General features: G+C 39.1%; 1 protein-coding gene across 2 annotated transcripts in view; it reads right to left on the bottom strand.

Annotated features, from left to right (window-relative positions):
* Positions 1-70: 70 nt before the first annotated feature.
* The window catches only part of KCNQ5 (potassium voltage-gated channel subfamily Q member 5), a 374,302-nt gene continuing 347,966 nt past the window's right edge, over positions 71-26,406 (bottom strand). For both annotated transcript variants that reach the window (XM_063313086.1, XM_063313079.1), the window contains 4 exons: positions 7,947-8,055; positions 3,180-3,311; positions 2,507-2,633; positions 71-1,906 (listed from right to left, as the gene is read on the bottom strand). In XM_063313086.1, the coding sequence (XP_063169156.1) occupies positions 956-1,906; positions 2,507-2,633; positions 3,180-3,311; positions 7,947-8,055 (1,319 nt within the window). In that variant the 3' untranslated portion in view covers positions 71-955. The remainder of the gene's footprint in view (positions 1,907-2,506; positions 2,634-3,179; positions 3,312-7,946; positions 8,056-26,406) is intronic.

A 26,406-nucleotide genomic window follows, 5' to 3' on the forward strand; every position in this document is an offset into this window, starting at 1 on the left:
CTGATCCTGCACATGTTCATTTTTAAACATTTTTAAAAAATTTATCCTTTTTGTATAGGCTTTTATAATTATTTCCTTTCTTACCTTCCATTTTTCTTTTATCTCCCCACTTCATCCAGTTTTATCTTTTTGCTAACTTTTCATTGTGCTATCATTCAGCTACAGAAAATAATTTTAAATAATAATTACATGTGCAAGGAAGCATCTATTTCTTGCAGAATTTCTGGCAAAATAATTAAGATCCACAAACAGATCATCTATGAATTTAGAAAGTTAGAGAAAATTTCACATTGAAGATCAACCTTGATGACTTGGAATTTTGAACAGTTCATAGAAGGAAAAGGTGAAGTAGGAGTAGTAGTAGTACTGTAGTAATAGTTCGGTCACAAAAACCTAAGAAAAGTGCTGTGCAAAATATTTTGACTCAATCCTATACCTATATCTTCAAATGGATATAGAAATCAAAATTCTTCTAAAATAGCTGATTAATTTTAGCTTGCAACTAGCAGCTATTTCTAATCTCATACTGTGGGTTTCTCTTACTAGCAGCTGCAAATAGTACTTTCTCCCCCTTGTAAACATAGGTATGATCTAATTCAGGTCATAAATAGTAAACCAGAGGCAAAATTATTTTCATATTATTTGAAATTTACTAAGAGCTGTAGAAACTCAATGGTTTCTAAATGTTTAATAAAACTAACATGAACTTTGTTGGTAACTCATTTATACCTGCTGTACTAAATGAAAATGCCAGTGTACTGTAGGTATAAATTAGAATATTTTCCATCATCTACACATGCATTTACATGCAACTAAAATATATGGACTCATACAAGTGCTTTTCCTCTGGACTAATTTATTCTTAAAAAAATAATTAAAGGGTTTTCAAAATAGTCCATGCCTTGATAAGTATGATTGAAAGGATTACTTAGCTATGAACAAAACCAACAAAATGCTATTTAAGTTTGACATGAGGAAGGCTGAGAATATCTGTGCTGTCTCCTGGCTTGCAAATGCTTTGAGATGATCTTGACATTCCAGTCCTTAGAGAGTCAGTAGAGAGAGTTGTTTCCACTAATGGGTGGGAAATGGCTTCAAAAGTTTCATTTTCTCTCTCTGTTTCCAAATCTTCATCGGTTATAAATAATTTTGATTCCCTCCATTTGCTATATAGTTCTTGGCTACTTCTTGAACTACTGGTATCACTTCCAGAAATCTGTAGATTCAGTTCTTCAGCTGTTGACTGTATAAGGTTTTGTACGGACAGTGATTTTCCTATATCCATTTGTACTATTGGTTTCACGGAGACTAGAGGTTCACCCTCTGTATCAAGGCTTTTTCTCCATGAAAGATTCTTTGTCACATTGGACTGTGCACTTTGTCCATTATCCTTTGAGGCAACAAGGCAAGCGGTGACATCAGAAGTATTTTCCTGTGTGTTAACAGGAAAAAAATGAATAGGCTCCAGCCTATTGATATGCTTTACTGATGAAAAGGGGGGTATCTGTAATGTAGTGGGGGCTGTTAGTTTAGATGTCTGGTTTATTTGGTTTAGTGCATTATTAGTGGACAGAGTTACAGGCCCATCGCTTGGCACCTGTGTGGCTTGACTATGCATAGTTGGACTAAAGGCATAGTAAGCTTGAGTGTTGAATTCATTTGGTGTCAGTATAAGCTGTAGGCCACACGGCATGTTGACACTGGCTGATCTAGAAACAGATCCACTAGTCTGAGCAGAATTGGACAAATCTTTACTATCTACAGGACTCTGATAACCAGAAGTTTGATCACATTCAAAAGGTGGCATTTGAAATGAAGCCAAAGTCAGTGCAGACACAGATCCCTTCTTCAAAACCTGTTGATAAATGTCTAGTAATGAATCTAATTTTGATTCAATAGATTGGACCTAGAGATAGAAGAAAAAAATTGTTTAGGATAGTTGATGTTCATTAACTAAGATTCATGCCATTAAAATAACATCTGTTAACATACAGATTATATTTCATCATATGATTATATATACTGTAAATACATACATACATATATATATAATACATACACACATACATAACATCTTTAATCACAAAATAACAAAAATGTTGCAAAGGAAACACGTGAATTTTGTTCAATTATTACATGCTTTTTTTTTATTACAAAAAGTAATTCTTAACAAAAACATATGATTCAAGTTGTCATTCATTTCAATTAGCCCCTAATAAATTTTACTAAAATCATGGACATTCATGAGATATTTCTGTGGATCACTTAGGATGTGAATTACAGCCATCCAGATTCATTCTGTGTATATTCTATAGCAATAGAAGAATGACACAGTTGTGCAAAATGTTATTGACACTCTAGACTTCAGTAAAATAATTTAGTACAATCATCTTGTTGTATGAATATATGGAAATTACTATACCTAGCAAATATTAATGATGAATTTTATTACTGAAATAGTTGTTCAGTAAAATAAAGCAGCCTCATGATCTTTAAGTTGTGTTACCTGTTTTTCCACCTTGACTACACGCCCTAACATGCTAAGGTCATCAGTTGTTTCATTCTCTACAGTATTTTTCTCTCGACTTCTTTTATCAGAGGTAATTTGTCCCCTTCCAAGAATCTGATCAACCCTGCAAGATAATTAAATACAGAAATATGCATGTAACCCTTCGAAAGGTAATAATGCATTTATTTGGGGACTAAGTATTTTTATGTTATTGTAAGTTATTGGGCATATGTATTCTTAGATTTTTATTTATGGCACACATATTAACATGACTATTTTAATACTTTCCATTGTTACAATTTCTGATAATCTAAATAGTTTATCTAAATGTGACCAAGTCTAACAAATGTATTTGTTTCTGCTGTGTACCGTGCTTTCTGTTATATATGAGTTATGATGTCAGATTTTTTTCTCTGAGTTCGCTGGGAAGGAGCTGCCAAAATCAGCTTGCAACTTTCCAGCGATCAGAGTTGACGACGGTTAATAATACTACAAAAGTTTTAATGGATATAAATTAGGTTGTAGGGAAGAAGGGCACAGCTAACAAAAACAGAAGAAATATGACTGCCACAAATTAAGTGTCTTAAGTTATATGACTCAGCTTATATGACACTCCAAAAGGATTTTACATGATCAGACTCCTTTATAAAAGGACTTTTTGTCTTCTTACCGAGATTGAAGACTTTTAATTCTACACAGCATATCCAGATGACCCGCTGAATACTGTTCAATGACATCTTTGACATCATAGGGACGTAAAGTTTCTTTAAACTTCCTTTTGGCAACGTGAAATTTCATGATTCTATAGAAGGAATATTATCCGAAATCATTAATTCATATATCTTTTATACAATGAAAAAGCTGACAAAAATAATTCATTCTGATTGGATCACATTCAAAATACTGTATACAATGGACTAAATTCTAAACTCGTTAAGGATGCTAATTTTTCTTTTATTGACAACCATGCAAAAATTACTTGTACTTAAGATGCAACCTGCATAATTGTTTTGATAATTAATATGCCAGTGCAAACCCTCCAAATAGTTGGCAAAACCTTCATAATTAACTTAATGAATTATTCTATGAACATGCTTACCATGAAGAATGAATGCAGTCTATAGCATGAGAAAAAATCATGTATAGATTTATAAACTTCTATTCTTACTCATTTCAAATACTATATATCAAATCATTCAATCAGATTCTACACACACAGATTCTACCCATAAATTAAAGGTCAAATTGTATGTGTGAGGTCCCCAACATGAATCTCATAAGCAGCAGTGGCCTAGAGACACTAACCTTGGTGCTTCTCAATCTCCCTGCTACACTCAGTTTTTACATTAAAATATACTAAGAAATAGCAACAGCAACTGCTTAAAATGGAAAGCTGACCAGCTATCAAGCAAAGTACCAGTCAACTTCATCCTCTTCTATTCCAGAAAAGCCTGTGGATTCAGATAGGCTGCACTGGCATTCTTAGAAAATAAAGAAGATGGTCAGCGCATAGAGTCCAGTGCATTATTTGAAAGAGCTTATCTGGGCCAGCAAAAGAGAGAACAAAGATTGGGACTGGAAGTGAGGGCCATGAGAGAGGTAGAATTTTCTTGGGGTATGTTTGAACTGGAGAGGAGGCCGCATTACACTGAAGCACAGATTGAAGGAGAATTGGGGGGAGCTCAAGCCAAAAATCCCTGAACCCAAATACATTTTCCCAGGGAAACTAAAACTATCAGCTCAGCCATAAAACAGTTAGAAGGGCAAAGAATGCTGATAAGCTGGAAAAAGATACCAGGAGGTGAGCAAAGCTCTGGGAAAGGGAAAGATAATAACTCCTTAGAAAGAAACTCTCATTGTGAAATATTTCTTTGTTCTTTCAAAACCCTATTGTTTTTGTAGTTCTGCCCATTACCTCATAATTATACCCTAATGGCCTCACTGACCTCATTAGGCATGTGAACTGTTACAGCCAATAAATACCTTACTGCTGTATCCAATTACATGTATATTGTAATTTGCATAAATCTATTAAAAGGGACTATAACCCCTCCCCTCTTTAGGCCTGCCTTTGTCTGTAGCACTATCAATAAGCCAATTTGTGCTTCAGTGCAAAGTGTCCTGATCTCGGTTCATATATTGTGGGGTGACTTTGAGTCAGTTTTTGACTCCTGATGACTGCCTGGACAAATCCCTGCAGTTTTCTTGACAAGATTTTGGAAGTGGTTTGCCCTTTCCTGCTTCCTCGGGCTGAGAGAGAGGGACCGGCCCAAGATCACCCAGCTGGCTCCATGCCTGAGGCAGGGCTAGAACTCACGGTCTCCCAGATTCTGGCCTGGTGCCTTAACCACTAACTCACCTCACAGGGTTGCTGTTGTGGGGAAAATAGGAGGAGGAAGGAGTATTAGGTATGTTCACTGCCTTGAGTTATTTATAAAAATAATAAAGGCGGGATAGAAAATAAAATAAATAATAAACTGGTGCCCTCTCCCAAACTGGCGCACTCTCGGTTCATATATATCCCTGGAAAATCCTCCTACAGAGGTGAGAAGAGGGGACGGAGAGAATCCGTATCAGTTTGCCTTCTAGAGTTTTTGGTGCAGGTATGCCCACCATGAGAACCATTTTATGAATTTGCTTATGCCATGGCATCCCTACTACATCTAATGGCAGGAGACCTGTAGGTTGAACTGTGCTTCTAGCCTAGTTATAAAATGGGTGTGTGGTGAGATTCAAAGCATTGGATGTATGGGCAGTAGAAGTGAATCCTTCCTGCAGCTCTTAATAATTCATTCCCATACATTTCTCCCTCTCCTTCCTAAGCTAACTTGCAGCCTGAATATAAATGCAGCTGTGGAAAAGGGCAGGGGAGAGAAAGATGATGGCACTTTAAGACACAAATTTATCCTCTGCTTTAGATATAATTAAATCAGCATATTGTCTGAAGATGGGGACACCCCAACAAATGGTTTGACTCCACTGTGTTGTATTTACGTGCATCGTAATGCTGCTGAAAATTTCATTTTCATATGACTTTATTTATGCACTGAATTTCTAATTAATAATTAATCATTTATTAGTCACATACTTATTTAAACTACCAGCATTGTTATGTGTTTTTTTTAACACTGTTCTAAAATGTAGTCCCTAAGTATGCCTGGCTAAAACTTTCCTTTTTCAATTGCCACTCATTCAGATAAGAGCAATCTTGAAAGGCTTGAATGCTTGAATCAGCTTAATTATAATTAAAAAGGAAAGGGAAGGGTATCAATCTTGATGTATACAGTATGTTAACAAGCCATTTCCTGATGTTCAAGAATTTTATCAGCAGAATACCACAAAATGGCAATTGATATTATTTTCAGTATAATCAGATGGTAATAGATTACACAAATAATGATAAATGTTTTTCCATTTAATGATGTGATCTAGCCAATGTAACAAATCATAATGACCATTATTTGCAATAGTAAATTTAGGAATGAGCTTAAATGTTTACTTTTTTTTTTTTTAGATTTTTAAAAATATGCCTTTATTATTTTTATAAATAACTCATGGCAGTGAATATACCTAATACTCCTTCCTCTTCCTATTTTCCCCACAACAACAACCCTGTGAGGTGGGTTGGGCTGAGAGAGAGTGACTGTCCCCAAGTCACCCACCAATGGCCTTAAAAATAACCTAAACATTATTTTACAATATTTTGTTGTATTGTAGTATGTACAGATATTCATCGACTTATTACCATTTGTTCAGTGATCAAAGTTACGATGGCCCTGAACGAATGGTGGTTTTGACTGGTCCTGGGGGTCCCAACCGTCCCAGCACCCCTGCGGTCACATGGTTGCAGTCTGGGTGCTTGGCAACTGGTTCACACTTAAGAGCTGTTTCAGTGACCCACAATAAGGATTGCCATTTAAGACTTTCCCTGCTGGTTTCCTCAGAAAGTCAATTGGGAAGCCATCAGAGAAGGTCACAAGTTGCTGGGGTAAGTCTCCCCCACTTTCACACCCTCATTGAGCCCCTCTGCGCTGGCACCACCCTGGCCACTTGTGGAACCCCACACCCTCCCCCAACCCTTGCCACACCTCCCTTGCACACTCTCCCTGACACTTGCCGTGCCACCCTCATGCGCCCCTGTGCACCCTCGGCACCATCCCCAACCCTCTCCATGCCTCCCTCGCACCCTCATACCCTCCCCCACCCAGCAGCAGCCACTTAACTGCCTGCTGGCCTGCTTGCGAGCCACCTGGGACTTGCAGCTTCCTGCCCGCTTCCCTACTGACTTTGTTATAGGAAGCCAGCAGGAAGTTGCCACGCCTAACAACCGTGGGATTCAGTTAACGACAGCAACCAGGACTGCAGGGATGCTTTACGACTGCATCGCTTAGCAACAGAAATTTCAGTCCTAATTGCCATCATAAGTTGAAGACTACCTGTATAGTATATACAGCATATTGGATGCTCTCCTTGGTGTCATGCATAACCTTCTGTTTTGATCAGAAGGTTATGAAGTAGAAATTATTGGAAAAGGATATTTTCATATTACAGATAGCATTTCTCATTACCATTTGTAGACTGATCTCAAGCAAAAATTCTTGAATAATTGTACTAAAGTATTCCAAAATTATGCCATACAAACTTCTCTGCATTTAATGTGCTGTTATCCAAAATTTGTTTTTGCAGAAAATAAAATGACTGAAGACTGTACTTACAGAACTGCTAAAGTTATTGAAAATCAAACATTTTTTTTCTAATGTATAGTACTGTATCTAATGTTTGCTTTGGGGAGCTTGAAAAATTATACAATAAAAATTTTCTAACTTTTCCACAAGGAAAAAAAATCATTTTCCTAGCCTCCTATTCTTATTTTTCCTTCTCTCCCAGAATATTTTATACCTCAATGTTTCTAATAGCCTGAAAAATTTAATTTCAAATTAAAGAACTGATTGTTCCTATTTTATATGATTGAAAGGGGAAAAAAGTGAAGTGGATAACAACTGTACGTTGCTTTATAAGCAACACTCTGAAATCCAGTGTTGTATTCTAAGCTTTTTGTCACATAATCTACATGCTCTAAATTTCAACATTTAATTGTAAAAATAAAAGGATAAACTTAAATACTAATACTGAGTATAATTATATAAGTACCTGTTTTATTGATAATTTAAGCAAGGTGGAAAGAATTGATACCGCATCCACTATCTCAGCTAGTGAATATATAGTAAATTCAGTTTCCACATCAGTGTATAAGCGATGTGCAGTATGTTGTAGAATCAGATTCTTATCAATGGAAGGGAACTTAAAAGGTCACCTCTAGTCCAACCCCCTGTTCAGTTCTTTTGGCACATATCTGTTTATAAAAAGTCTTACATGTAGTGTTGGACTGTGCTAATGAGATCAATAGGAATGCTTCTTAAGTGTACTTTTTTCTTACCTGATAGCCCGGATAACTGTTTTAAGTGCTGGGGTTAGATCTTCTACTGATACATCACACTGACATCCTCTTTCATCATATATGTCATCAGTACCAAGACTGGCATCAGCTTCAAGAGAAAAATTCCACATAAACAATATGCACAGCTATTATATAATGAAGTTATTAACTGCATCTGTTGAGTATGAAATACAGTAAAGGAAATGTTTTAACTGAACCAATGTAATATGAAAGGGTTTCATTGCAAACAATATGGTTGCAAGGAGTTTTTCCTCTTGATTTCAATAATGCATATAGAAGTGTGTGTGTGTGTGTGTGTGTGTGTGTGTAAGAAGATGGGAAACTTAAGTATTTAGATGAGATATGCATAACAGTCCCACTGGGATGTTGGATCAGTTAATTCACCTTATTCTAAGTCTAGTGGCAGACCGTCTTAATATGTAGATTTAAGTTGTAAGAGGGAGGAATAGTTTCAAGTAAAGAAACAGAATATGGGAAGGAATGTTGAATGTTGAAAAAAAGGAGAATGAACTAAAAGGATTCCACAGTCATCTTAGATTTGCATGGATGAATCAAATACCTTTAAACTACAAGTAGGAGGCAACCAATATATTACAGATATTTGCATGTAACAAACTTCACTTTTTATAGATATATGCAAGGCTGAGATTTTAAATGCCTGTTATGTTTTGCTGCATAACTGCTGTATTGCTTTTATTCATGGCATAAGTAAGCAAGTTTTTCAGCCAGCCTTTGGAATTTTTTTTGAAAATGGTTGCAAGCAATTAAAACAAACTGGCTGTGAGCTGTGGGAAAGGTTTGTCTATTCATACAGTGATTGTTTTATAGCAAGGCAAGGCCACTCATGAAACAACTGTTTGCCAGAACATGGATGAGGTTCCTCACTAGGTCTTGCTTCAGCCTTCAGGATGCTCTTTACTGCCCAAGATTACCTCTGTCTTTGTTTTGGGGCACTTGATATCCTTCCAAACAAACCATTGGGTTGCTATTTTCCAGTGTGTTTATTTTCTAAGAAGATGCACATGGCCTATGTAGGCATACAAACAGATGATGCTTTAAGCGAAGACTTTGTTTTTGTAGCCTGCAAGTGTCCTGTTTAAGGCTTTAAAATGTAAACATCTAAAAACATACCCTGAAGTGGGACAGGAAGCCTGATGGGTAGAAAGGGAGGGGACTGCAGGAACATTAATAACCATGGGCGATATTGGCTCCCCTTGCTCTATGGAGCCCATATACATATATACTTCTTTACCTCTACTCAAAAAGATACCTTTTGAATCTTGCCTTTTATTTTTTAAAACTTGAACTTTGTAATATGTGTTTGAATGTAGTGTGTTCGCTATCAAGCAGTCCAGGCTGTAGATAGCAGTTTAGGCTATGTCCTTAGTACATAGATTATAAATATTGTACATATTTAAGCAATATTGTAATCAATTGGGAATATGCTACAGGAACAGTCAAAGTCAAAGTTGATTAAGGCAGAATCCCAGTTAGCCATAATCAAGCTTGATGGCACTGCTAAATTAAGCTTAGTTTGAATTTCTACTCTGCAAACATGGATGCAGTGGGTGGGGAGTATATGAGTTCCCAACCTAGTCCTCATAGCTTACTGAATCATACCTGTTAAGGTTATGTTTAAAGTGACTTTTGTTATCATAGCTTTTCCTTGGTCCTCCCTAAGGGAAGGGGGAAGAGGAGGAAGCAGGATTGTTTGTTGTGATACAGGGCTCAGATTGGCAGGGAAGCTGAAACAGATGGAATCTTTGCAACATCTTTCAGCTCTAGAACTCCAGTCTGATCTGCTGCCTGAGCCCTAAACACAATTCCTGCTGAGAGATAGAGAGCTGAATGGCAAAGAAGCACCAAGTTGCAGGACCAGGCCCCAGGCAGAAAAAGTCTCCTGGGGAATCAGTTATGATGGATGGCAGCTGAGCCAGGAAGGGGCTGGCTGCTGGGAGCTTTGTAAGGCAGACTGAAGTTCCTGAAAAATAACTTTTCAGCCCCCTCTGTATTCTACCCTGGAACCCTGAGAATGGCATGAGTAACTCTTTGGGTCTAACATCTTTGAAGGATTGATTTACTGGAGCTAAAGCTTGGCTAGCTAATTGTCCAGGCCCTCATAGTTCCTGGACCTCCAGAGGAGCATGCAGCTTGGAGCTATTCTGGTTCATTGTCTCTAGTCTCAGCAATAAAAACTTGAAGTGACAATAATATAAACCAGCACAAGAAGGAAATGCAGTTCCTATTCTGGAGTTGAATAAATACGTGTTTAACAATGAAGTTTTAACAAATGATCAGCCTTTCACAATCGCTAAAGCATTTCCTTGATATAGCTTGGAAAGTTTCATAAAAAGAAAGCCAGCTTGTGCTGCTTTCTGTGCAATTCATGATTAGATGTATTTATGACATACACTGGAAAATCCTTTCTAAAACTATCAAGTAGAGCACACTGATCTCATTAAGTCATCCCCTTCTGTTCAGTAACTTCTCTATGACCATGAGTACCTTCACGTTATGTCAAGGATTTAGTACCCAGTGTTAAGAGTTGCTGCTATAAACTCTATTTGATCTGGGAATTTGGATGTTTCTTATAGCAATTAAAGGGCTTCTCTAAGACATGGAAAATATCTCTTGAATAGAATTTAGGAAATACTAAATTAATACTAAATTACTAAATTCTACTTGAAATACAGACCTTGTCCGATGGTATTTTTAACAGAATTTTATATGGTATGCCTATATTTTGTATATTTTTAATAGTATATAATTATATACCCAATAATAACAGTCAACACTGCATGATAAAATTATTCTATGTCTTATGGCAGCTTTTCCCAATGTGGTGCTTTCCAGATGCATTAGATTTCAGCTCTCATTAGGAATTATGGGACCTGAAGTCCAACGTATCTGGAGGCTGCAAGGTTGGAGAAGGCTTCCCTACAGGTGAACATATTAAATTTGACTCAGTTTATGTATGCATTATTCATTTTCAGTAATATCTTTTGCAATTTAATTTTGGCAATAATTTTGGGACTATTAATGCACTTTCATTTCTTAGTGCTGTGCTTTCAAAGTTACCAGTAGTCAAGGCATAACACTCTAGATAACAGAAATACTTTTATCAGTCTACTTGTTTGCTTTATGAGCTATCAGATGTTGGCATTAATCAAGCACTAATGACGATCTAAAACTTCATTTCCCTGTAAGGCCATTGCAGCTGCTACATGCTCCTGGGAAGAGATGCAGACAGGTGCTACATTTATGCCCCCTGCACTCTGAAGCACCATTTAGGAGTGGAATCTGAAGCACTGCATAGCCCCAGTTCTCAAATGCATACTTAGGATATCCTGTTCCAGAGTGAAAGGTGTTGGCAGAGATAGGCACGTTAACAGAAGTATTATGGTTCAGTGACTTATGGTCCCAGTTTGCACATACGATCTGCCAGGAGGCTTTGCCTTGCCAAAGTAGGTATGTTAAACATGAATCTCTGTTTGGCTTTGGAGAAGATAAAAGAGCCCTGACCTACTTTCTTTCCATCACCCTTTTGTACCTCTTTAGATTTGCAGCTAAGTTATTAGACCATGCTGAAACAGACTGCCAGTAGCTAATCACAAACAAGTTGATACAAGTTAACTGTAGAACAATGACACACTTAAGCAGGCAGAGGAATTGTGAAAAAGAGGGCAATGCCATCTCATATATGGAGACGTGGGATAAAAAGTGAGAGGGATTAGCTGAGAGACACGGGGATGTGATATCACGCTGTAAGTTTTTAAAAAGGAAAGAGCCAGAAAAAGGGAGAGGAAAAAGATTCTGGGCTTTGCCTCCCAGGAGTGGACTGGCCTGTTGGTTCCCACTTTTCCCAGTATCCGTCTTTCACTTCATCCTGCCACCTCTGAAAGACTGACGAAATACAGAACTAAGGAACTTTGCAATGGAGGGTGATAGCATTTATCAATTTATCTACTTAATAATCAAATTTATATGCGACCCATCTCACTAAGTAAGTGACTCTGAGTGACATATAGCTTGAGTACACCAGGATCATTTAAGAGACTTTTTCCTGTGCCCTGCTTCTCTTTTCCCATACCTTCTGTCCCTTTCCTTTCCCTAATCTGGGATGCTAAGTTGCATAAACTTTAGGTGCTTAATTTTATGATCACTTACCAAGGTAAATCAAGCCACAGCAAAAGAGCAGACCTGATCTGATTCTTAGTCCTGATGCTTATGATTTACTCAAAGAACATGAGTGGATATAATCTGGGTGTGTATGGGGCATGGCCATGCCTGATGGAAAATATGTCTGAGTAGGAGATAATTCAAGAGATCAGGAAAGTGGTAATCCCCATTCAGTGGCCAGAAGGCTATCAGGACCTCAGTGGCAGTGATAAATCCAGTGGGCATGAGGGCCCCAGTCAGTGGGCAGCAGATCATCAGTCCTTCCGTGGTTGGAGGTGTGCAGGCAGGAGCATGCTCTCGTATGCAGCCATTTTCTTTCAACAAACATTTACTCGTCACAATGGACCATATACTAACCACTTCATTTCTACCAGCTTTTGCATGTCTTAACATGCACTTTAGTAAACATTCTACCAAGGGACACACATTAATCTACTTGCTCTAGTTTTTTCCAATATTTTCACAGCATTTTTCACTTTTCATCATTTTCGCCTAAATACTAACATCTATAGCATTTGTTTCAATTCATTCTCTAGTTACCATTCCCATACAAATCTCTAAATAGACCTTCAAGCATTCACTCAGCCCAAAGCATTTCATATTTTTATATATTTTATATTTTATTCCATTCAGTCTGCTGGATGCTCATTCTTTAGCTCTCTTCACCAGCTTCCAAAACAGTTTTTAATTTATATCAATCTTCTGTATTTCCGTTGCCTATTTTAACCATAAGCATATCTTGCTCTCTTTGATGACATTCTTTGCAAGTACATTTTCTGTAGATTGACAGTATGCAGTACCTTTCTCTCATCCTCACATCTGCAGCAATTGTTGTCTTACATGCATTTTTTCTCACCCACAGCCTCCTTCATTTCAGCGTTCCACCAAGCATCATTTTCATACTTTCCACAGCATAACTTTCCACACTTCAATGGCATTCTCTAAGGTTTCATATCCATTTTTCCATTTTTCATTTATTCTTTGGAAGATTAATCAATGTTCTAATACTTCTTCATGCAGGGCTCCTATGTTCCCTTCCTCCACTTTCCCTGCTTTCACTTCTTCCTTTAGCTCTGTGTGTATGCTTCTGCTTGTACGAATAATACTGTGTGCGGCTGAGATCTACCTATGTCTATATTCACAAATTATACAGATGCATTCTTTACATTACTAAAAATTGGTCTGTCCCACATTCATTATCCTTATGTGCTTCACTCATACTGTCAGTTATTCATGAGGAACAATTAAAATCAGCCATGCTTTCCAATTCATTCTTTTGCCCTTTGTGTGTGTGTGTGGATAGACTTATGCTTAAACCATGTATTCAGAACAGACTTTTTTCTAAGCAGATACTCACTAGTTATCGTTTTCATTTATTCTTGGAGCTCCAAATAGCTGACTCATTTTTGCTGTTTTATTTCATCTTATTCCCACCCATCCATTCATGTCACCTCACAGAAGATTTTTTTCTCCTGAATTGCATTCATTCAGAATAATGCACATTTTTTTCCTGAAAGTCATCTCTGGCTCTTACATTATCACCACACACTGAAACATAATACCTGTATGCGACCATCACCAACCTATAGATTCTTACTTCTATGTGCACCCATAGCAACCTAGAACTTACCCATACATACATTTTGACATACATTTTAGCCCTTTCATTTATGATTAAACCTATCTCTTCACTTTCCTGCATGTGTTTCTCAACACTACTCCACGTTCATTCAGATTTACTACATCTTTCCCCTTTCTCTTAATTTTACAGACATGTATCTACCTTTTCATTTGTTAATTTAAGCTGTTTAACATTTGCTCATCTTAGTTGCAAGTTGCAATCTTCTATAAGCTGTAGTTCAACTTTCCATGCCCTGGCTTTCTGTATTTCTGGACCTATTAATCACTACAGGCAACAGATGTAGAGATAGTTAGCAGAGGGTCTCTGTACTTTTATCTACTTTCCTTGTCTAAAATACTGTAGCTGATTTGTATGTGTCTATGTAACACACATTGGTTAGAGTGATGTTCTCATGGCTTTCATCGTTTTCTTCCTTTCAGTTCAGGCTTCTTTCTCCTCTGTACAGTTCAGATACTTACTGACTTGTTCTCTCTTGTTAATAAGGGAGGAGAGCACATTGTAGGATATTAGCTGTAGATAGACTTAAGTAATTCAGGCTTTCTTCTCACCATGCAATTTTATAAACAAAGTCTATCTGTATTTTCTTTTAGACATTTATGCACTTTTCCCCCACTGTATAAAGCTATTTGCTATCCAACAGTGATTGTCACTGAAAGAACCCATAAATATTGATCTCCACTGATCATCATGGCTTTGGTTGGTTGAGTCTAGATAGAGAAGGTCTAGATCAGGTTACTAGCCTTATTTGTACCACTTGCAGCTTTCCCTGCTTACAGTAAGGACAGTGCTGATAAGTTGTGGTACATTTTGCCACAGGTACAACCGAGGCCCTGTCTGCTCAGGCTATGCAAGTGAGGTTCTCTACATTGACACCATCTTGCAAACCAACATACTCTTGTCCTCAGAGTAGGCAAGTAGAAGGAATATGTAATATACTGCACGCTCAGGATGCTTAGTTAATATTAGTTACATAAAAGTCCATATTATTTTTAAATGCATGGCAGAATTGTTATGGAGTAAATTCCTTCACTTTTATCAGATGGAGTCCACAAAAATGTATGTCACAATAAGCTAATTAACTTTAGGATGTCAAAAGACTGTTGGAAAAAAATGAAATGACTACTGCTTTACAGGTATTTTTTTAAAAAGATTTTCAATAGCTTATTTTCTATAAATTAAAAAAATAATTAGGTTGTAATTGTAGGTCTCCCTCCAAACTCTTTGTTAAACTTAGGTTCAAGCTTCCTGAAATATATATATATTTATTTTTTGATAGCCCAAAGAGCGTAAATGTAAAAGGCTTTACTACGTACATATCTTGAAGAAGGTATTTATAGACTATGTACTTCATTATTTTAGCCCAGTTAGTGCCCTCTTCCTGTGCTGCTGTTCATTCTGCTTTCTTAAATAAAGCATTTTTATTAAAAAAAAATTAAAAAGGTCTACATTGTTGTTTCCTGCTTGTTGGTTTGTAACTTTTCTGCAGTCCAATATGGCAGATAAGAATGGCTTCCTTCTATGATTCCTTGATTACTCTTCCATAGTATAGTCCCCTGCATGGAAACCACATGACCAATACTTAGAACCAGGTTACTCACTGGGTTGTAGTGGAATCTACATTTACATGGTAATACTTATTAAAAGGCTTTCAACAAAAGTCAGAAGTGATTGTTATCCGCCTACATAATCTCTCTCCGTTCTATAATCCAGTTTTCTGGAAGCTATTCATCAAGAAGTGAGTGGGAACACGTTGCCACAGCATGATGTGACTGTAGAATAAAAAAGTTCTTAAGGAAAAGCAATTTCTCTTTCCTGCTACTGAGTCCATGTGTATGAGGGAGGCTCTTTCCAGGACAAATATCATGAGCAATGTGACAATAAATAAACCTTTCTGTGATTGAATCTAATGGATACCCAATATGACTATAATATATGCCATTTAGCTTGTATGAACAAACCTTGCATGCTAAATGTCTATATATTGGTTTTCTGTTTTTCATTTAATAGTGAAAGGGAGATATAAACTTGTAAATTGACAATTGTTGTCATTAATGTATAGCTAGTAAAGAGACACATCATAAATGTATGTTAAGTGCTAGTCAGAAGTATCCAGTTGCCTAGTTGTCCAGCCTGTGGGGAGATGGTGAGCATTGGATGAGGCCCCTACCTGTAGACCTGGGGGAGAAATGACAGGTATTGGGGAGAGTTAATATATTGGAGAAGTTGGGGGCATACAGGAACATTGCAGTGGCGATACACAATGGAAGTCGGGGGAATGCAGTCGCAATGTCTTGTACTGGTACTGTGTTCTGGCCCCCTGCACTTGCCTCCAATGCCCAGTCAACAAGCCTTAGGTGGCCCTGTGCCCCAGCTGCTTCTGCTGAATACCAGGTCAGTCTAATAAGGCTTTCAGCCCTGTAAGGTAAAGCAGATGAAGAACCTAATGCCATGTAGGTCAGGACTACTTTTAACAGAATCTTTCAAGTCTGAATGGGCTTTCCTCTCCCTCACATTATGTGAACTAGGGAGGGGCCTGTCTGAGATGTTTTTACAACTTAGTTTCTTGGAATGGGCTCAAGCCCACTTATCTAACTGTTGCCTTGATAGAGGCTCTTCCTTCAAGGCCATTCCCTATGTCCTCTACAAATGCTCACCTCATCTGTGATTTAATAATGGATGAGAGCACTGAGCTGGCATGCATTCCTGAGACTTGGTTAGGCACAGGGTGTATGTGTCCCCTCTCCAAAATATACCCATACAAATTTGAGTGTGGCACTAGGCATGACCTTGGAGTAGAGGTGGTAGAGTGGCTATGATTATACCTGAGGTTCTGGAGATTGTCAAGGGCTCTGTTAGCACTTTTCAGGTGCTGCCCCACAGAAAGCTGGGTATCAGGTTTGGTAGTAAGGATCAGTTGAGATTGCTGCTACTGTATCAGTATCCCTTCTGTGTAGCAGCTTCTTTATTTGTGCTGCTCCACACTATGGCCAGGTTGGCAATGAAGTTCTCCAGGCTTATGATGCTGGAGGATTGAACCTGCCTTCCTTAGGTGCACATTCAGCAGCTCAGGAGTTCATGGCCACCAGCTGACCCAGCTTGTTGAGGGCCCAACTCACAGTTGCGGTCGCATGCTAGTCCTGTTTTTGTCTCAAGGGAGTGGCAGCATGATCTGGAGTTGGAGAATATTACAGTTGGTCCTCTGTCTTGGATGGATCACTCTCTCTTTAACCCTGGAATTTACTATGACTATTCCCCACTGCAGGGAGTAAGAACCTATTTGATTGGTCTACCCCAGACACTTGATGGACCCAATTTGGTTTCAGAGGAAACAAGGTTGTCTATGAGGCGTTAGTTCAACTGAGGCATTAATCACTGCCTAGAATGAGAGGGTAATGATGGCCTTGTGTCAGCACTGCTTAGTACAACAGACCAGGCAACCAGGAAGGAAAAACCTACCTTTACTGAGATTGACTATAACAATCTTGCAAGTCTGATTGTGCTCTCCCCCTTTTTATACTCCACTGAATCAGAGAGGCATCTGCCTGAGTTACTTCAGAATATTATCTCTCTTCTCAGGAATTAAAAAACGTTTCAGACCCTCTTGCCTATGTAACAGTTCTTGAATATTTTGGTCGAAGTCCTCTTCCTTACTCCCTACACCTTGGACCAGATTGTGCCTGTGTGGATTCTCTCTGTACACTGACCCCAATGGACTCTTTAGTTTACAGAGGATGAATCAGTCCAAGAGATGCCTAGAGGGTCACTGGAGGAAGATGAAGAATCAAGACTGAGCACAGGTAAAAACTTTTCCTAAGGCCTGCCTTACGGCAATAAGAATGGTAAAATGTGCTTATGTATGCACTCTGTGTTCTTTAAGTGCTGGCCAGTGGCCTTGTTCAGAGTGACCAAATCCCTCCTGGCTAGGGAGGGGCCGGGGAGCACCTGTAGGGTTGCTGCAAGGATTATTCTCAGCAGTTGGCAGATAAAGTTGCTCAGATTCACTCTGAGTTGGACTCCAACTATTCACATCTTATAGAGTTGCCTCAATTATCTGGGACAAGTTTGACTTCGTTAGTCCTGCGGAAGTGGACAGGGTTCTTGGGACTGTTAGTGTGACCATTGTGTTAGACTCATGCCCCTCCTGGTGGACAACCCCTCCAGGGAGGGGCATGCAGTTAGACCCATGCAGTTGTGTGCACATCCTTGAATCATGGAGTGGTTCCACCACCTCTAGAAGAGGCTGTGGCCTGTCCCTTCCTCATCAGTGGATTCAACAGAATTGGACAATTTTTGTCCTGTCCCCAGCCTTTTTAGGGAACGTTGTCAAGAAAGCAGTCAACTTGCAGCTCCTAAGCGTCCTGGAGGAAACAATTATCTGTACCCCTTTCAGTCTAGATTCAGGCTGGGCCATAGTACCAAAACAGCATTGGTTGTGCTTGTTTGGAGTGATCTGTGCATTCATCCTCCTCAATTTCTCAGTGGCTTTTGATACCATCAACTGTGGTATCATTCTGGACCATTACAGGGGATTGAGAGTGGGAAGCACAGCATTGTGATTTTCTTCCTCTGAGGCTAGTTCAGTTTATGTTTAGAGGGTCTAGTGCTAGACCTCCAGCTGTGTGTGGTGCCTCAAGTTTCTAACCCTCTTCCTACTTTTGTTTAATACGTATATGAAGCCACTGGGGGAGGTCATTCATCAGCACAGGGTACAGTATCATCAGTATGTTGAATTGTATATCTCTGACAAGGTTCTGCCCCAGTGTTTGGAGAATGTGGGGGCCTGCATGGGAAAGAACCCCAGGAAGACAGCTCTCAGTTTTGGGCTCCCTTGAACTTTGGCTCTGGGAGAGGTTGTACTTCTGCTCAGATCCAATGTGCAATTTAGAGGTTCTCCTGGACAGATAGCTCCTGTCAAGGAGGACCTTTGCACAACTTAATATTGTACACCAATTGTGCTTGTTCCTGGATAGGGAGGCCCTGCTTGTTGTCATTTAGGCCTTAGCTCCCAGTTGGACTATTGCATGGGCTATGCTTGAAGGCCATCTGGAAGCTGCAGTTGGTCCCCAATGCAGTGCTACAGATAGCTATCACACAGCAATACAGGTAGTCCTCAACCTATGACTATTTGTTTAGCGACTCTTCGAAGTTACAATGGCACTGAATGAATGGTGGTTATGACCGGTCCTCAGAGTTCCAACCGTCCCAGCAACCCTGCGGTCATGTGATCGCAATCTGGGTGCTTGGCAACCCATTCACACAACAGGTTGCCAAGCGCTCTGCGATCACGTGATCACCATTTGCAGCCTTCCCTGCTGGCTCGCCCAGAAGGTCAATGGGGAGGCTGGCAGGGAAGACACCCATGCATCCTCCCCCAGCTTCTCTGCGCTCATGCTGCACAGGCTACTCAGCCCCCCACATCCCCTCCCCAACCCTCACACCCTCATGCACCGGTTTACACCCTCCCCGACCTGCATGTCGCTTCTTGTGCACCCCCTCACACCCTTGCCTCACACTGTGTCTCTTGCGGACCCTCCCTGACTCATGCAATGCCTCTTGCGCACCTCCTGGCACCCTCCCTGACCCTGCCTCGCACCCTTGTGCACCCTCCCCATGCTGTGCTGTGCCTCTTGTGCACCCTCTTTGACCCTCCCCTGCAGTTCCATGCACCCTCTTTCTCCCTCCCTCACCTGGTAGCAGCCACTTACCTTCCTGTGGGCCTGGGACTTGCAACTTCCTGATGGCTTCCCCGCTGACTTTGGTTGTGGGAAGCCAGCAGGAAGTTGCCTCGCCTAACAACAGTGGGATTCAGTTAATGATGGCAAAGGTACTGTAGGGATTGCTGTCGCTAAGTGATGTGGTCACGCTTTACGACCACATCACTTAGCAATGGAAATTCTAGTCCCAGTTGCCGTCATAACTCTGTATGCCCATGTAATACCACTATGTACTGGCTCTCACTAGGCTTCCAGTTGCAGTTCAAGGAGCTGGTTATTACTCATAAAGTCCTACATGGCATAGGATTGGTTTTCTGTGGGACCACTTTTCTCTGATTATTTCTGCCTACTCCACACGCTCTAATAGGACAGGCACACTTTTGGTCCGTTCTTTGAAGCAAGCTAATCTAATGTATCTTTTTCACTGCAGCACCTGCCTTCTGGAACGTTCTTCTCCCCAAATGTTGGCCCTGTTGACATTGTTGTTGTTGTTTATTCGTTTAGTCGCTTCCGACTCTTCGTGACTTCATGGACCAGCCCACGCCAGAGCTTCCTGTCGGTCGTCAACACCCCCAGCTCCCCCAGGGATGAGTCCGTCACCTCTAGAATATCATCCATCCATCTTGCCCTTGGTCGGCCCCTCTTCCTTTTGCCCTCCACTCTCAGCATCTTCTCCAGGGTGTCCTGTCTTCTCATTATGTGGCCAAAGAATTTCAGTTTTGCCTTTAATATCATTCCCTCAAGTGAGCAGTCTGGCTTTATTTCCTGGAGGATGGACTGGTTTGATCTTCTTGCAGTCCAAGGCACTCTCAGAATTTTCCTCCAACACCACAGTTCCAAAGCATCGATCTTCCTTCGCTCAGCCTTCCTTATGGTCCAGCTCTCGCAGCCATATGTTACTACAGGGAACACCATTGCTAAACTATGCGGACCTTTGTTGTCAGTGTGATGTCTCTGCTCTTAACTATTTTATCGAGATTTGTCATTGCTCTTCTCCCAAGGATTAAGCGTCTTCTGATTTTCTGACTGCAGTCAGCATCTGCAGTAATCTTTGCACCTAGGAATACAAAGTCTTTCACTGCTTCTACATGTTCTCCCTCTATTTGCCAGTTATCAATCAAGCTGGTTGCCATAATCTTGGGTTTTTTGAGGTTTAGCTGCAAGCCAGCTTTTGCACTTTCTTCTTTCACCTTCATCATAAGGCTCCTCAGTTCCTCTTCACTTTCAGCCATCAAAGTGGTATCATCTGCATATCTGAGACTGTTAATGTTTCTTCCAGAGATTTTAACTCCAGCCTTGGATTCCTCAAGCCCAGCTTGTCGCATGATGTGTTCTGCGTACAAGTTGAATAGGTAGGGTGAGAGTATACAGCCCTGCCGTACTCCTTTCCCAATCTTAAGCCAGTCCATTGTTCCGTGGTCTGTTCTTACTGTTGCTACTTAGTTGTTATACAGATTCTTCAGGAGGCAGACAAGATGACTTGGTATCCCCATACCACTAAGAATAGTATGCCTATTGCCACAATTTGTTATGGTCCACACAGTCAAAGGCTTTAGAATAGTCAATAAAACAGAAATAGATGTTTTTCTGAAACTCCCTGGCTTTTTCCATTATCCAGCGGATATTGGCAATTTGGTCTCTAGTTCCTCTGCCTTTTCTAAACCCAGCTTGTACATCTGGCAATTCTCGCTCCATGAACTGCTGAAGTCTACCTTGCAGGATCTTGAGCATTACTTTACTGGCATGTGAAATGAGTGCCACTGTTCGATAGTTTGAACATTCTTTAGTGTTTTCCTTTTTTGGTATGGGGATATAAGTTGATTTTTTCCAGTCTGATGGCCATTCTTGTGTTTTCCAAATTTGCTGGCATATAGCATGCATTACCTTGACAGCATCATCTTGCAAGATTTTGAACAGTTCAGCTGGGATGCCGTCGTCTCCTGCTGCCTTGTTATTAGCAATGCTTCTTAAGGCCCACTCAACCTCACTCTTCAGGATGTCTGGCTCTAGCTCACTGACCACACCGTCAAAGCTATCCCCGATATTGTTATCCTTCCTATACAGGTCTTCTGTATATATTCTTGCCACCTTTTCTTGATCTCTTCTTCTTCTGTTAGGTCCTTGCCATCTTTGTTTTTGATCATACCCATTTTGGCCTGGAATTTACCTTTGATGTTTCTAATTTTCTGGAAGAGGTCTCTTGTCCTTCCTATTCTATTGTCTTCTTCCACTTCCACACATTGCTTGTTTAAAAATAATTCCTTATCTCTTCCGGCTAACCTCTGGAATTTTGCATTTAATTGGGCATATCTCCCCCTATCACTGTTGCCTTTTGCTTTCCTTCTTTCTTGGGCTACTTCTAGTGTCTCAGCAGACAGCCATTTTGCCTTCTTGGTTTTCTCTTTCTTTGGCATGTATTTTGTTGCCGCCTCCTGAACAATGTTGCAAGCTTCTGTCCAGAGTTCTTCCGGGACCCTATCTACTAAGTCCAGTCCCTTAAATCTATTCTTTACCTCCACTGCATATTCCTTAGGAATATTAGTGAGCTCATATCTAGCTGATCTGTGGGTCTTCCCTAATCTCTTTAGTCTGATCCTAAATTGTGCAAGAAGAAGTTCATGATATGAACTACAGTCAGCTCCAGGTCTTGTTTTTACCGACTGTACAGATGTCCGCCACCTTTGGCTGCAAAGGATGTAGTCAATCTGATTTCAGTGTTGTCTATCTGGTGAAGTCCATGTATAAAGCCGTCTCTTAGGTTGTTGGAAGAGAGTGTTTGTTATGCAGAGTGAGTTGTCTTGGCAAAATTCTATCAGCCTATGTCCTGCTTCGTTTTGTTCTCCCAGGCCATGCTTACCTGTAATTCCAGGTGTCATTTGACTGCCCACCTTAGCATTCCAGTCTCCTGTGATGAAAATAACTTCTCTTTTAGGCATGTTGTCCAGTAGGTGCTGCAGATCCTCATAGAACTGCTCTACTTCAGCTTCTTCAGCATTTGTGGTTGGGGCATATATTTGGATCACTGCTGTTGACATTAAAAGGCATTAAAAACCTTGGGTTTTTTTCCCTAAATTTTGGGGCAGGATGATAGTGTGGTTTATTGCATATCAAGAGTTCCCACTATTGTTATAATTTAATTGTACTTCAGTTTTTGTTTTATATTGATATACAGTATGCTGAGGAGTTACATTTGTGTAAGGGGGTGCCATATACATTTATTGAATGAATGAATGAATAAATGAATGAATGAATGTAATTGAACATCACTAAATAAATAGATTAAGGAACACTCAGGGAGTGGGTAAGATTCTGTTCTTAGAAATGCACTACTTTTCTTTGGGACTGTAACTATATACTGAAAGCAGTGGAAATACAAAGTTCATATGAGCTCCCAGAAGAGAAATGGAAATAAAAATGCATCAATACGACTTCTTTTAATTAAAGACATGGGTCGTTTTGATGGGTTTGTCAGTAACTATCACCTTCTGTAATATTATGACCTGAATACTAATGATCTCCCAGAAAGAGTTGGAGAGATTAAATAGCTGAATAGAGGTTAAACATATTCCTTTCGAAAAGAAACAGAAATTCATACGTATCTCAGAATATGGTCTACTGGAACTTGTAATGGAAGCAGCTTCGGATAGGCTTTTTACTGATGGAAAAAGAGAACTGAAATTATTTAGAGCTGTTTTTCATTAGCATGGGAGAAAGGCTTGTGACCCTCCAGATATTGTCAGTCTGCAGTGCTCAGTAGTCCCATGCAACATGACTAGTGGCAAGCAATAGTGAGAACTGTAGTTTCAGCTATTTCTGGACCACCATACATTAGCAAATGAGATGAAGCACGTTAAGGGAAGTAACGAGAACTGTGAGGAGATGACAAAGCAGACAGAAAAAGGTAACAGGTGAAGTGCTTTCAATCTAGATTCTACTTTTTAAAATACTGTTCCTCTACCTTTAATAGCAAGATAACATGCAGAAAGGTAGCAGATGAGCTTGTTTCCTGATAAAATTGTCAGAAAGCTTCATCTGCTGAATATCAGACTGAAGTTAAAGGCACACAAATGGCCAATTAAGTTGACAAATCTATTCATTTTTCCAAGAAACAAGGTGGTTCTTTATTTGTCAGTGTTAAAAAACAAAAGAAACAAGGTTGGGAAAAAAGTGATAGGAGAAATCTCACAATTGGTTTACTACATTAACAATGTTATCATAAACATGTCTTCTCAGAAGTATATGTCATTGAATTCAATTATTTATTTCTATATAACTGTATATAGAATTGTTGCCTAGATCTGCATTCATATATATGTTTATACTATAAATATACTTGTGTTCAGATTTAAAGATAAATATTGTATGGTTCAATTATTGTAAACCACAACTTTTAAAACATAAAATTGCTGCAAATATAGACTGTATTGATAGGATAAAATTGACGTGTGAAAGTGCTTTGTTTATGGATCAGGATGGGTGGAAGGTTACTTACTTGTAAGTTTTATATACTGATTTTCAGTGCCTGCCAAATTATCTGCTCCACTCTACACTTAAAAAGAATGCTCCAAAGGCATTCTTAAGAAATAGAAATAGTAGCCCAGGGCTTTGCTTAGCAGTGTTTTGCTTGTTGAGAAAACAAAGGTAAGCTTGGGGATGTCAGGGCCCAGATGAATACATCATTTTTATTGGAAACCGAGCAAGCCAGTGAACCTATCATCTCAGAAACTGAGGAATTAAGACCCAAACCAGCATAGAAAGAATAGATGCTAAGATCCGAATCTATAGCTGGCCTACAGTATTTATTTCTGCTAGAGCATAGTAAGTGTATGAAAGAGGGTTAAGATTTGTGATTTTAATTTACCTATGCTGTATATATGTGTCTTTGTTTTCATGTCTGTTTTTAACACTATGTGTGTTTCTCTGAACATTACAAATTTAACTTCTGAAGTATGGTTTTGTGGTGTGCTTGTTAACAGAGGTATTGGGGGGATCAAAAAAGTCAAGATGTTCTCTTGTGACTGTGCAATCAATGCTCCATCCTTTTAAACATGTGTTACATGTAAAAAAAAAAAAGGTGGGGCTTCAATTACGTGGTCAAGGCCATTATCTTGACTTTTTGAACCATCTCCCCCCCAAGAGATGCCCCTGCTGTTAATCCAGAATTCCAGATGTGCCCACTGGATACAAAAGTTTGGGGACACTGCACAATATAAAGAAACTTATGAGCATACTTCTTTTTAAGCCCTTCAACAGGATTTTGCCATATCGTCTTAAGCTACAGAACCTTGAACTAAAGAAATCCTGTGGTAGATGAGATTAAAGGACTATGTCATCCATCTGCCATATCACCTTTAGCTGATAAGAAGCATTCATTATTACTGCTGCCACTTCAGCTCCCCTCAAAATCATGTTTCAAGCAGAGTGAAATCCATCTGATTGTCTTGAGGCCATCATCTAGAACAGCCTTTTTCAACCTTTTACCCTAGAGGAACCCTTGAAATATTTTTAAGGCCTTGGGGAGTCCCTGCACATTCAGATTCAAATATAGGCCAGAAGTTACAAAATTATTATATTCGTTTCATGGGTGGGCCTGTATATATGCATTAGCAGTGCTCTTAAACTAAAAATAATGAATTAAACTTACCTCTTTAATGTGAAGTTGCTCAAATTTGAAATAATTTTTTAAATAAATCTCCCAAGGAACCCCTAGTGACCTCTCACGGAACCCTGGTTGCGAAACCCTGATCTAGAAGCATCCATTTCTCAAAACCTCCTCATTTTTTAAAATTAACAAAACATTCAAAATAAAAAAGCATACTAAAGAACAGCCTCCCCAAATGGAAAAGTAAAATTCCAACACATCATTGAAAGCATATCAAATAGAAACACAAACATCCATATGCAATATTTCTGTTCAAAATACATTTATATAAAGTAATAAATTAAGAATAATTCTTTTAATCTAATTTAAAGAAATTGAGACAAAATGAGTAAAACAATCTTTTTCTAAAGGACTCTTCAAGATCCTTTGCTACTGTGTTAATTTTTCAGCCAGTTCTATTTCCCACACTTTTAAATACCACTGAGCCAAAGAAAGACATCCCTTAGTTTTCCAATGTTTTCCATAATAAATCTGGTCAACTAACAACACAAATTGAATTAATTTCTTGTGTTGCATTTATAAATATGTCCTGGAAAAAAAATGGACAATAAGCTACACTATTAATTACAAAAGACTGTAATTTAAGTATTCCAGTTCCTTCAAAAACTTCCAGCCATAGTAAGGAATGAAAAGAGCACTGCCAACAGAGATAGTGATATGTATTTATAAACCTTTCAAAACAATCTAGAAAGAAGTTGATTATTATAAAAAAATGTTGAGGTGTAGAACTTCTATGGACTATTTTTATAGTCAGTTCTTCATGATTTGTCACAACAAATCACGTTGTGCTATATGCCTCAGATAAGAAGTCTGTGCAGAGGGTGGTGAGGGCAGCAGGGAGGATAATTGGGATTTTTCCTCCCATTCAGGAGGAACATAATTTCTCCTAAGAATACCAAGAACTAAAGAAAGAAAACCCTGTCTTAAATCTTGTTCTAAAGAGGGAGACTGGAGACCAAGTAATACTTGTTCCATCCATAGGATATAAGCTAGGTTTCTTCAAATAGATTATACAATTGCCTCCCTGGCTTTACTTTCCTGCAGATACTCAACTGAGGTCAACTTTGGTAACAGTTGGCAATCAAGGTGTACAAGGATCTAGAAGGTAAATTGAAATAAATTTGTGCACATCTTTGGGCTCTTAGATTTCAAACTGATTGTACTCCAGTTGGCTTTCTGCTATATGCACTGAAAAATTGTCCTAATCAGCTCATTGCTTTCAATTTCTAGAACACCAATTGT

This window comes from Candoia aspera, chromosome 1 (genome assembly GCF_035149785.1).
Source record: "Candoia aspera isolate rCanAsp1 chromosome 1, rCanAsp1.hap2, whole genome shotgun sequence".
In the NCBI taxonomy this organism is placed as follows: Eukaryota; Metazoa; Chordata; class Lepidosauria; order Squamata; family Boidae; genus Candoia; species Candoia aspera.